At 38.1% G+C, this 14,051-nt stretch overlaps 1 protein-coding gene across 1 annotated transcript in view; it reads left to right on the top strand.

Moving 5' to 3' along the window:
• Positions 1–4,322, top strand: part of LOC135079440 (RNA-binding protein MEX3B) — a 54,528-nt gene extending 50,206 nt beyond the window's left edge. The window contains exon 2 of the mRNA XM_063974104.1: positions 1,955–4,322. Within this exon, the coding sequence (XP_063830174.1) occupies positions 1,955–2,829 (875 nt within the window). The 3' untranslated portion in view covers positions 2,830–4,322. The remainder of the gene's footprint in view (positions 1–1,954) is intronic.
• Positions 4,323–14,051: the final 9,729 nt, after the last annotated feature.

A 14,051-nucleotide genomic window follows, 5' to 3' on the forward strand; every position in this document is an offset into this window, starting at 1 on the left:
ATTTTCACAACATTTGAGGGTGGTTGTGATAATGTTTTTAATTTTACATTAAGACCCATTGCAATCTCTCCTGTATTCGTTCAGCAATAATTAATGTGATTTTAATTGAATCTCACCGCTTTGTTTTAATTAACTTAACTATGGATCAAAGTTATGTTATGCCTCGTTAATGCATCTATTTATTGATAACTACACGATTAAAAGTACACACACTTTAATGCTCCTATTAACGACACGTCCGTACATCAACGGAATACTAAACGTCAGTTTAAAAGCATAAAACCTAAGATCGTTGACCCCACCTTATCAGACGTATTGCTTGTCTGTGGCAGTCGTGGCAGACTGAAGAAGTGTGACAAATGTACCCTGGGGCTCATCGCACTCAGCTCTAATGGCAATACGATGCCCTACTCGATGTTCGCTACAGAAACCATATTTGTTACGTCAAATTGATGAAAGCTGTTAAAATACAAACGACAAAAGCTCCCAATTTACTTAAAGATAGAAAGAGAAGAGTACGGAAATGCTTTCCAGTCTATTTGCATTTTTTTCATTTGCCAGTAAAATAACTCAATATTTATCCCCGTAATTAGCCGACATCAATCTCGAGGAGAATTAATTAGACCATCCTGTGAATTAATCGCGAACACAACCAAATTCAAATCAAATCGAAAAATGATCCTTTTCGGCTACCAATATTTCACCGCTTTTATTTTCGAAGTGATTAATGCGGTTCAATTTTATACTCTAACGCGTTTTATTTAAGGGCTTGTATTGTGTACTGACCTCAGCCCTCAAACGCAGATTGTACCATTCAAAACTGAGCTCTGCCTCTGAATTGTAAAGTTGGGAATCGCGCGTACGCGACGGGAAAGGTGAACGGCCGGGTTCGATGGCCCGTGATTCCAAACTACCCTCCATTATGTTAGGCCTTCCCCATTTGTAACGCTAAGTAGTACCTGGTTTTCGCGCGAAAAGAATTGTGCCTATTACGTTAATGAATTCTTGAGAGCGCGTCTTTGTTTTAGATTTTTCGTGCTGACAAACAATGCCGGTGACAATTAGTCCAGTTGTCATGAGTCGGCAGAGTAAAACGGTCACCAGTCGGCTTAAGATGTAATCCTTGTTTTATAAAAGCGGGATTTGCAATTATCCTATCTCAACAATTATATTACGAAGCTACTTGCTGACTTTATAACTGTTATTATTATTAAAGAGGGCATGATGCCATTGACTCTTCATAACTACAAGTATAATTAATTAAAGTCTGACTATTTAATGACGTGTCTTGCTTTACCTAAATATCTTTGTTATGTCGTGTGGGTTGTAGTAGTTGTAGGTCCATATTATACTCGTATTCAAGGAAGTGTCGCATCATTACGAAGATCGGAATGTGCTATGGTTTGCCGCATTGGGCAGGGCGAGCAGGATGGTAGTCGGGCACCACGTGCAGGGGAGCGAGAAAACCGCAGTGGGATACGCCTTCTACTTAGTTTCGGCCTATTATGTATGAAAATGAATGTATTTATTACATTTCCCCTAAACTATTACTTGCACATTTATTAATACTTTTCTTTATCGAATTTGCTTGCATATTCGCATAAAGCTGTGCTTAACGATCTCGTATGACACGTAAATGTCGTATGGCCTTCCACGGAGGCCGCTGCGTCGAGCGGCGCCTCGCCGCCGATTGACGGATTCTCGCCCGTCTGCCAGCGGGAGGGGGCGGTCTCGCGGGCCACATTGACGCCAGGAAACCGACCCGCACCAACTTCATCATCCCCAAAGTACACATAGCCTAACGTCCTTCAATTTTGTACAATGCCACAGTGCGCATTACTTACGCAAGCAACCTTGACTTTAACCGGTCCCACGTTGGGCGCCAATACACCGTGTGCCCAAACTCCCGAATGTCGCGTCGTTCAATATTAACGAGACCGTTCGTTTGTTCCAGGCTGCAAGATCAAAGCCCTCCGGGCGAAGACCAACACATACATCAAGACGCCGGTGCGCGGCGAGGAGCCGGTGTTCGTGGTGACGGGCCGCAAGGAGGACGTGGCGCGCGCCAAGCGCGAGATCCTGTCCGCCGCGGAGCACTTCTCCCAGATCCGCGCGTCGCGCAAGTGCGGCGCCGCGCCGCCGCCGCCCGCCGGCGCGCCCGGGCACGTCACGGCGCAGGTGCGCGTGCCCTACCGCGTCGTGGGGCTCGTCGTCGGGCCCAAGGGCGCCACCATCAAGCGCATCCAGCACACCACGCACACGTACATCGTGACGCCGTCGCGCGAGCGCGAGCCCGTGTTCGAGGTGACGGGGCTGCCGGAGAGCGTGGAGGCGGCGCGCAAGGAGATCGAGGCGCACATCGCGCTGCGCACGGGCGCGGCGGGCGGCGCGGCGGCGGGCGCGGCCGACGGCGAGCCGCTGGCGCAGCTGTACCGCGCCGGCATCGCGTCGCTGCTGCGGCCCGAGCCCGAGGCCGCGTTCTCGTCGGCGGGCTCGTGCTCGTCGGGCGGCTCGTCGGCGCGCCTGGGCGACCTGCTGGGCATCTGGTCGTCGACGGAGCGCGACGAGGGGCTGGGCGAGTCGCCGTCCTTCGAGTCGCCGGGCGGCGGCACGGCCGGCGTGTGGGGCTGGGGCCCGACGCGGCCGTCGCCCGCGGCGTCGCCGGCGCGCGCGTGCGCGGTGTGCGGCGAGCGCGGCGTGGCGGCGGCGCTGGTGCCGTGCGGCCACAACCTGTTCTGCCTGGAGTGCGCGCAGCGGCTGGCGGCGGGCGGCGCGCCGTGCCCCGCGTGCTCGGCGCCGGCGCACCAGGCCATCCGCATCATCTCGTAAGCGCGCGGCCCCGCGTGACCGCCTCGAGCCGTGCGCTCTCCTAGTAGGGATCGGTCTTTTTTACTCGAATCGTTATAAAAATATTAAAAGAATAAAAATCGCGTAATCGAAATCCTGGTGCCAAAAGTCGGCGCCTCGCCGGCACGGCCCGTCCGCCGCGCCGAACCTATCGTAAGTCGGCAGAGTTGTTCACGATATATTTTCTTATTATGAACGTTTTTTATTAGGTCGTCGAGCCGCCGCGCTCGCCGCCGCAGAGAGAGTCGAAGTACGTTACGATAGAATTTCGAAAAAAACATAAAATTTAAAAAAAGTTGTATAATTATTATTATTGATAGCGTAAATGAGAAATCGAAAATTTATAAAGCTTACCTAATGTAATAGCGTAAAGTATTAAGATATTATAATAATATAATAGGCGAGGGACGGGCGGCGCGGGGAGCGGGACGCGCGGCTGTTGTCAGTTCAGAGTCTAGGTAGGGTAGGAGTAGCTAATGTAGGTAATGCGCCGCGCGCGGCAGGTCGGTCCCGCGCGGCAGGTCGGTCCCGCGCGGCCGGTCGGTCCCGCGCGGCATGTCGGTCCCGCGCGGCCGGTCGGTCCCGCGCGGCAGGTCGGTCCCGCGCGGCAGGTCGGTCCCGCCCGCCCCGCTCCCCCGCGCGCCATGCTCACATTATTTTGACTATACGATTATTCGCTTAATGATATTAATACGTACGTACACACTATGATTAAAATAATATTAATATAATGTTTGTTTTAAGTGTGTTTTAATGTTTAGATTTTTATTGTAATGTTTTTATGGATGATTTTTATCTGTATGATTATTATTATTGATTATTATTTTATGTGTTGACGATGTTTTTTTGTGATTATGTGCGCCCGTCGGGCCGAGGCTGCTGTATGTTCGTTTACTGGTTATGATATCGAATAATAATAAATTTAAATAATAAATAACTGATTAAATGATAAAGAATCATATGAACATTCATTATTATAACTATAGTAGTCTGTAGCACGACTTGACTAACCATTACCTATTGATATACTTATTAAGTATTATTATTATTATTATATTGAATAAATTTAAAGAATGCATAATTATATTTCATAGGAATCATTATTCTGTATAACTCTAGTTAAATATAACGATAATAAATATTATTGTATATGTATAGGGACGACGTTGTTATGTTCATTTAACGGGGGGCTGGTTTTATGAATTGATATTTTTTTATTTTTTTACCGTTATTAGTTTTTGACTTACTCATGTAAAGATATTGCGTGAATAAAATAACTGCCTATTAGATTATATTTTAAAAAATAATGGTTACGTAAAATCAGCCCCCGTCGTTCGTAGTTCCAGTGATTTCGATGATTTTATTTTCATAATAAAATGGGTAGACGCTTTAGGTTCAAATAACGTTGTGAAAATTTGTGAAATTTTGTAGACTACATATCTTATTATAAATCTAATATAAACTATAACTTTGGAGCGATCTCTTTTATTTCATCTTCACCACACCCTGTATCTAACATCCATCGTTCATTCATTCACTCACTCTTTTTTCAAGAACTGTGGGGCAATTCTCGTGCAATAGAGAACTAAAAATATTTGTTCTCGATTTCTGATTTTTCATTTAATTAATTAGATAGTCAGATTGATCAGTAAAGCTCATATTTCTCTATAACAAGTATCTCCATTGCCCGGAATAGTCCCTACAATCAAAGATTGAACACATAAGGAAAAAATCACTGATTAATTCATTACAAGACTCGAACAAAACATCTATTAGTTAAGTGGAATAGAGATGACGATAGGAACCACTATATTAAATTTGGTCTGAGGTGGAATTGTGTAAAGCAATCATAATCATTTGACAGTTCATAACGTACGATAAAGTCAGTTAAACAAAGCTTTTGACAGAATAATCCTACGTTATGAACTGTCAAATGATTACGATTGCTTTACACAATTCCACCTCTGGTTTTATTGGCCTGTTGTATCTTTAAGAAATAAAGTCTCTAGAATGTTGACCTGAAATGTGAAGGCAAATGAAACAGCGAAAACATGATAATTTAATTATTTGACGCACAATATTTCATACATTTTCATTTTAAAGCCCTTCTAATCAAGTTATTCTATATCATCTCAATTTTTTCTGCTGTATGCCAAAAGAAAAAATGAAAACTATGTCATTTTCAAAAGGCTTTAAACACGTTATCACCATCATCAAACATGCCAATTGCCATGGGACCGGTATCAACATCGCAACTCCTGAGAATAACTACCTTGCTACATCAACAAGAAGTAGGTATAAAAATACATAAGTTGTAAGTATTTACAGTAATATAACTGGGACAGAAAAATAGTTTAGAAGTCTTGTTTAAGATCAAAAGTAAAAAATAAAGTTTTCTGTGAATGTTGACCATGAATTCGAATATTTAAAAGCACACCTGATACGTAGAGTGCATTTTATTATGTCGATCTAGCCTGATTCCTGATATTTTATGTAAGCAGTAACTTGAACTCTCTACTGGATGCAGTCCGATATAATCGAAAGGTCTTGTTTGACTGGAAACTACCTGAAAAACTACGTATCCACATACGAATGAATACGTAGCAACACGATAACAAATTGTAAATATCTAATGATATAAATAGGTACTATGCAGTCAAACTAGGTTCGAAACCTAGTCCTTAAAAAACATGAAAGGTTAAAAAATGTCACAGGTGAGCCTATCAGCTAGATACTTACCATTTTTTTCTAATCTTCTATTAGACTTATGACCTTTACTAATATGATAAATCTGCTTACGAATTGTAAACAATATTATTACTATCATTAGATTCGGATTACTTTAGATTAGAGTCTACAAGACAAAAATATTAATGAACAAGATTATCGAAGTTTTCTAAGGCTGAGTTGCACCACCTAACTTTAACGGTAACTATGACGATAACCGGTGCATTTTGTATAGAGTTTGAGAGATTTTTGACGTTTGTCAAAGTCAAAGTAAGATGGTGCAACCCACCCTAAGAGACTAGCTTCGGTCAGTTCAACACTAAATTGACCTTTGTACATACTTCGATAGCAAGTCTCTTTTCCAATAGTAAAACTTAGGTAATAGGTATTGCAAAAGTAATTTTTTGTGTATAAAATTGGCAATTTTAGTACTCGGTTGATTACAGATGTGTTTCGTAATAACGGAGTGGGTAAAGTTTTAGTATTGTACATTGATATCGAGCCTATAGAGACTTTCAGATATTTAAATTATATACTCTACCACACACAATAGTTTTATTAGCAAAATCAAAAAACCTAAAAATTCCTTCCAAAAAATATCTTGGACCAAAGGTTGAATGGAAGAAAATAATACATTAAGCCATAAAATGAGCTAAAGCTCACTTTCTCACTTCTTCTCTTCTGGTATAATAAAGTATTAAAGCGCTTCTCCCGGGATCTGAACCCGCAACTGCTGCGTTGGTGAATCGCATCAGGAGAAGCGGCCGACAAGCCAGTATAAAATGTAAGATTTAAGTGAGTATGGAGAAGTGGGTATAAATTCTATGTTAAAGGGAAGTAAGTACCTACTATAAGAAGTATTAGTAGTCAAAAAGGAACAGCCATTCGATTATCGACCTATCTACTAATAATCCACAAGTCAGTTTAGGAAACATGTATGCACGTTGACCGTTGAAATGTAAGAGCCAAACGACTTAATTTAGTTTGTTCATGATAGTCATTGCAGAGTAGAAAAGGTCATGATGATCAAATTTATATGATAATAAGGAAATATTAGTACCTTACATGGTTACATGCCGAATATCATGTCACTAGCAGTGCCCGCGACTTCGTACGCGTGAAAATCATTTTTGCTGCACCTATTACTCGTAGCGTGATGGTATATAGCCTTCCTCGATAAATGGGCTATCTAACACTGAAAGAATTTTTCAAATTAGCGCGTTCAAGTAAACAAACAAACTCTTTAGCTTTATAATATTAGTATAGATGTATTTTTTACTAAAAGACGTCATGCTACTTTTTGAAAAACTCGTTAATTACTGCCTATTGAAAATACGGTTATGCTAAGCTACGAATACCTACAGACGCTACGATGCTACGGACCTAACACATTTCTAACGATATGCTACGGACTACAGTGCACCGTAGCTAATACGTAGCACCGTAGTCGTAGCGCTGAACGATTCTAAAGATTTCAAATGGAAAATGTTAGATACGAGTAGGTACTAAACCTTTTTGAAATGTAAAACTAACTAAAGTGGCGCCACTGTACAGTATAGTCCTGTCACTTGCCAGTGATATCCTTCATGCCATACGTTCGTCCATAAAACATTGTAAATTACTGCGGTCACTGAATGTACTGGCTGTATGTCTCACGCCTTTGCCTCATTTCAAGCAAAATTAAAAAAAAAACAATCAACGGCAGTGGTCTGTAAAAAGGTTGAACTCTATTTTCATTCATTCTCTCGAATTTTTATGTTCTAAATTCAAATCTCTTTATTGGCCTTGCATTTGTGACGTGATCAAATTATTTGAATTTGGAACGTCAAATTAGGTTATTTGATTAATGTAGTAATGTACGAGTCATACGAGTAGGTGGTGTGAAAAGAAGTGTCGTATAATCATAAATGTAAAAAATATTATTTTATGTATATCTTTCGTATAAGTGTACTAAATAAAGTGTGTTGGCAATTTCTTTGTATGTCAGGCATGCCCTTGAATATTCATGTTATTAATTGGCTTTTTTCGAGCGGCAAACTAGAACTACCCTCGTTTAGAAAAATAATAGTCTAGCGGTGTTTTATTGCGACAAAATAGTTGCAATGTTGTTATCGCGATGTCCACACGTTACGCTTGTTCCGCAGATTTTGTGTTCGTTTTGTGTTCGCTAAGATTTATTGCGTGTTGTGAAAAGTGATAACTTGTGTGAAAGTGAAAGAGTTATTTTAGTGTTTGTTTGCTATTTTAATTGTTTAGGATCGCATTGGCATTGAAAGAATCCTGATGAACCTGTAAGTTTTTGCTCAATTTTTTTTTATATTTCAATAATCACATCAATGATAAATACCACTAGGAAAAAGACAATGGTAGTATGTACTACTTACTTTGGGAAAAGTATCCAATATATTAACACAGATTAAGCGCCTAAGTAGTGCTAGTCACAATGCATTTTTCGTTTCATTTTGATACTGGCTTACACAGTTTTAGATTACCACAATGAGATAAACCTCAAAAACAAGAAAAACAAAGTTAAACAGCAGCCACCAACTGCGTCACTCACACCCCCATCAACCCCTTGATTATCACAAAAACAGTTCCGTTTCAACTTGAAAAGACAAAAGGTATTGTTGAATTTGATAAAAGACGTACTTTGTTTGCTGGGCCGCCACCTGTGCGTGCGCATCCTTCAAAAAACGTGTGACCGTGCGCAAGGATCGAACCACTAAAGATGTAGACACAGTAGGGTCATTCCATGACAAATGTTACCGAGGGTGAAAAACTAAATATGTTCTTTTCGCATTAAATCTGATTAATTTTGAAAGTAAACATTCCAAATTATAATGTGCAACAAAAAAAATCTGCAAGAAACAAGTAATTTTTAAGTTATTAGTCTTCAAAGTCTATACTTAAGTCAACTGTCTGAATGATCATTTTCTCTCTAATTATTGGTAATACGATTAAAAAAAAAAGTATCAATCTGTGAAACGTTTTGCCACTATATGATTTGAGGGTATTTATCATAGTATTGGTAGATAGCGCCACAGTCCCAAAAAAAATTGATAATCATCAAGTTTTAAGTGTGTTTTCTTGTTATTTCGGCGATGTAACACCCGAAACAAAAAAACAGGTATTTGTTTTATTATTGTACCTTACACATGGATTATGATAACAATATTTGGTAAAAGTAAGGTCATGGTAGTAATGATTTCAAATACTAACTAATATCTGAGCATGATACTAATTTAGTATGTTTCTTTCTTGATTAAAAACTGTAACACCCGAAACGTTTCGGGTTTTACATTTTTATTTATATGTCGATAATGTGTGTATATTGCTTGGAGAAGTCAAAAAGTATTACTGTGAGTGTCCTTCGACCTCCCACTAGCGCTGGCGTCGGAAAAGGAGGCATATTTCTCTATTTAAGATATTTTTGAAATATCGACTTAACACTAAAATTAAGGTATTGCTAAAAAGTCTCGATGTTTGACATTTCCATTAAATATCGTAATTAGAAATTAAAGTAATGCTATTTCAAGCCAAAAACAATAGAAAAAGCTATATTCTGAGGAAAAATTAAACTTGAACTTTGTATATTTTTTAAGAAAAGCTGCTTCGTAATTTCATACCACAATTCGCACTATTTGTGTTTATTTGTTGTACTCCTTATTTTGTAGTACCTAGAGACTAATAAAACACCGATTTTATCGATAAAACGCGTTGCATTTTCGTACTCGTAACACCCGAAACAGAACCATTGTAACACCCGAAACAAAGAAAAAAATTATAAAAAAATAGTAAAACGTTTTATGTAACAGTGATTGTATGTTACATGGTTTGCAAATTTCATACTTTAGAAGTCCTGTAAGTTTTAGGTATGATTCCTTAAGAAAATTCGGTAAATTTCGAGTAAATGCAGCAACAGTCAGAACATAGAGGCAAAATCTCGTAACGCCCGAAACGCACACTTTTCGACTCATATTTTCGTTATCCTACATTCTAAGCTGCACAAACTTTATTATTTAGATAAAACAACTAAAAACGGACAGATTAAGGCACTAATATTATTAAAATGCTATTTCAAAATACAAGAAATTGTTGAATATGTGTGTACGAACGTAACACCCGAAACGATGGAATGACCCAGTAGTCTCGTGACAACAAGTATAGTGAACAAAAAAGAAGATTTTTACGGAAGTGAATAAACCTAATTCTTGACAGAAACATATTAGGTCCCTTTGTTTAGACTGTAATTAAAAGATTAAAACTGTTTGTACAATTCTTTAGAGACATCAATTTTATCCATTGTTTTAACCTCGACAGCTCATCATGGCATGTCAGTTAAATTAGAACTAAGGTAAAAAAATATAGCTTTAAGGGCTGATTTTTCGATCAACTTTTAACTGAAGAATTTTGTCATTTTGACACCCATACTAAAATTGTCAATATACCAAACTTATTCTTCAGTAAAACTAAAAGTTATCCGACGATTGAAAAATCGGCCCCAAATTGATCATATCTTAAGTAATTCCTGGATGTTGTATTCAATAGTATTCATACCTTCCTTGGTATTGAACCACTATTAATTCTTTTAGGAGATAACTTTTGCATTAAACAAACATACTTGTGTAAATGTGCGCCTACTACTTACCCCTACTATGTGGCTACCGGGACAGATGCCTCTCGAGTGCCTATTAACTATGACAACTAGTATAATATTCTGTCGAAAGATCTCGCCAGGCAATTATCGACTGTATTAACGACACATAGGGGACCAAATTAGCGTATGTACACCTCTGGTTAATACATGTTTGTATCCACAGTGTCAAATTGCAAGCTTCCTTTACTGTTTTATGTGCGAGCACGTACAGAAATACATAATTATGCAATACTAATTAAGACTCCGTAGGATTATTTAACGAATATACATATATATATTACAAGTAAATTACTTGTAATATACTGCCTACGAGTATTTAATTATCCAGAAATTAATATAATTATTCGAAGCTCAATTTTATATAATTTTCGTCAGAAATTCACTGCGAATTATTTTGTTGTGTAACAATGAAATATCATGAATGCTTTCAATATTTATATTAATCTTCACTGTGAGTAATATTTATTTAATATTCTGTAAAATCTTTTCGTATATCATAACAATGGGGCAACATAAAATGAGTTCTCTATTACATTATATGCTTTCAGTCTGCATTTTCCAGTAAGTTATTTAACCTAAAAACCTTAAAAGGTTTTCATTTAATATTAATAACATACTACTGCATACTAGCTTCAACCTGTGGCTACAATCGCTAGGTTTTCGGTCTGGAAACTGTTTCTTACCAAAACATTTAATTTATTTCCGAAATGATGCGAACTTTCTTCCACCATTTCATCCCCCTAAATTTTTTTGGACTGAAGTAAACACGAGCTATCTACATGTACCGAAATTCATAATCATATTTATTAGCTTAGCTTTTTTATTAAATCTCTAATTACCATACATGAGCGTGGGTTCGATTCCAGTTAGAGACATTTTAGTAAAACATTTTCTTCATCTATCAAACACTGGATTGGTTGTCTGGACTGTCAGAAATAAAGAATAGTTTATATTTATTCTATCAACCTCTTGCTAGATTCAAATCCGCAACTGCTGACTTCGTAGAAGAATCCCTAGAAAAGTCAGTCATTTAAATTGAAAGATATTATTGTGCGTGGGCCTTTTACCAGTATAGAGTTTTCCTTGTAAGTGGTAAAATTCTTTAAGAACTTAATTAATAACATTATAAACATTTATAAAGACATATTTAGCCATGAAAGCCGGTTTTTTAATGAATTCCTACAACCAATAATTACAACCAATCCAGTGTTTGATAGATTACCAAGAAAATGTTTTACTAAATTGTCTCTAACTGGAATCGAACCCACCGTCAAGACTACTACGAAACTGGAGTCACACTGTGAAGGGTTGTATTCTGAATTTCTGAATATTACCATCAGGTGAGATACAGGCCAAGAGCTTCCTCGTTGTGGATAAAAAAAAATCTAAAGCATACGAGTCTACACATACTCGTACTTCTTGAATGTAGACGAATTCGTATTCGGTTCGGACTGTTTCGTATGCGAATTGGAATTCTATTGCTACAAAAATACGCCTCCAGATGTCGTTTTCTTTACTTGGCTTCCCTTTTGTAGTTTCACAAAGAACAATACCTGTTTTCCGCGTGAACCGATACATCTCGCGAATGTTATTTATATTACACAAATGACAGACGAATATTACCTATACTATGATATAATAGAATAGTTTATTTGGCTTAGACAAATAGTACATAAATAAAGTAGGTAATTTGGAGATATACAAAAAAATGCATTTATAAAAGATTTAAAAGTTGTTAGGACTTATTATTGAACATTTTCAACGCGTATTTCCACTCTATAGTTGTAAATATTTCAAAATAATCCAATCTGATAAATAGTCTCAGCACATGAGCCAAAGTTAGTCACTGTTGGCTCTAAGCCTACCCCAAGGTTGGGGGGTCCCAACAAACCCACTTTCATCCACCCATTGCCAGCTATTCTCTTGGTGTTAGCAGGTCATCCCACACTATGTTTGCCGAGACATACGCCCGTATTCACAAACGATGTTTGCTTAAGTGAAGCAGCAAATCGAACGCGCAGCGTTGGACAGAGCTCTGTGATTGGTTCATGTGGCACCCTGTGCGTCCACGCGCACTGTGAAATCTCATCTCTCAATCTCAGTAATGTTTGTGAATACGGGCGATAGTCTCATTTAAAGGCGCGCGCGCACGGGTGACTTTTGTCACCGTGACAGTGTCTCTCCATAGATAAGAATAAGTAGAACGATGTGTCTCTTTTCCTCTTTGTAAAAGTGACTGTGACATAAAGTCATAGCCTTGGTCTTACACGTTTAGAAAAAAATCTGATCAGCCATGATAAAATCTTATCGATGATTTTTGACGACAAACGTATGGGCTTATCGCGTTAAATCGATAAAATGGCGCGATAACAGCTTATCGCGGCGCGCATTCTAGGCTAGGACGAGAGAATCCTGCAGGACCTGGATTGGGAAGCTGTGACCCCGCCGGCGGTTGCTAGGCGACGGGGAACACGTGCGCCCTTGAAAAGTCCAAGGCCTCAACACAATACACAAGCACCCAGTAACTAGTGTACTATTGATACACTTTTTGTGTTTATGTATCAATACGGGTATTTTATAATGTAGAGCCTAAGGGTCAAGATTCAATGGGTAAAGAAATCTTTCTTAAGCCCACTCCGCTCTATTACGACGGAATCAGTTATTTGTCGGTTAATACTGATATTGGGTTTATAACCATAGAGTAGGTAGGTATAGCCAAAAGTTTTTAGAACATTTTCTTATTTTTATTCTTAAGTATTTTCTTATTTTTATTAGGGTAGACCGGGGACAATAGTACCATTTTTTGGAAATTGTTCAATATTGAGAAATCTAATGAAATATAACTTATTCTGTTAGGATGCTGTAATAACTAGACTCTTAAGCTACAAATTTAAGCATGCAGAGTTGAACTATTCTTTCGAATACTTAATGAAAAACGAATTTGAACTGTACGATGTCTCATGTTACAATTGACCCCTACAACGGGTCAATTGTACCAATAATATAATATGAGGCAATAAAAGTAGTTATGTTTATCTAATCATCACCTTTATTGGTATTCTGTACTCTTAATCTCCTACAATCATCAGCATTTATTAATTGAGATCGAAAATATTTAGGAACAAGTAAGAAAAATCAACACTTAATTTAAAAAACAAAACAATAACTTTTCTTCCATAAAAACGAAAAATCTCACTGTTTCTACATAATATGCCACCTATTTGGCTCGGATATTGCTTCTGAAACAACAATAAGCATTATAACAATGATAGAAATATCAAAACTGAAAAATCTATTTTTGTATGAAGGTACAATTGACCCCTGGTACAATTGACCCTGATTATTTATACCTACTACAGCTTCAACCTTTTAAGATTTTTTCATAAGCCTGTTCATAAAGGAATAGATCCGTTGATCCGCGATCCGTACTTTTGACTCTACGCCGAGGCATCTAAACAAAACGTTCAAATACTTAGTTACTTTCTGAATTAAGCTAAAATGTACATATTCAGAAGGGTTTTAGAAACCCATATTAAAATATTTTAAGTAGGCATTTAGGTACTTATATAACCTTTTTATCAACATCTACCTACTTATTTAATAAAAACACGTTAAGTATGTATTTAATTAATGCTTAATGCATGCAACTATGAATGAGCCTAGACTATTTCAGTAGGTAGGTATGCCTAAAATTGTAAAAATAATAACCACGTGAATGTTTTATAATAACTTATTTTATTATAACCAATTTAAAATATTATGTAGTAAGTATATAATAAGGTTTCGGGGGTTAATTGTACCACGGGGTTGATTGTACCGC

This window comes from Ostrinia nubilalis, chromosome 16 (assembly GCF_963855985.1).
Source record: "Ostrinia nubilalis chromosome 16, ilOstNubi1.1, whole genome shotgun sequence".
NCBI classification, from domain to species: Eukaryota; Metazoa; Arthropoda; class Insecta; order Lepidoptera; family Crambidae; genus Ostrinia; species Ostrinia nubilalis.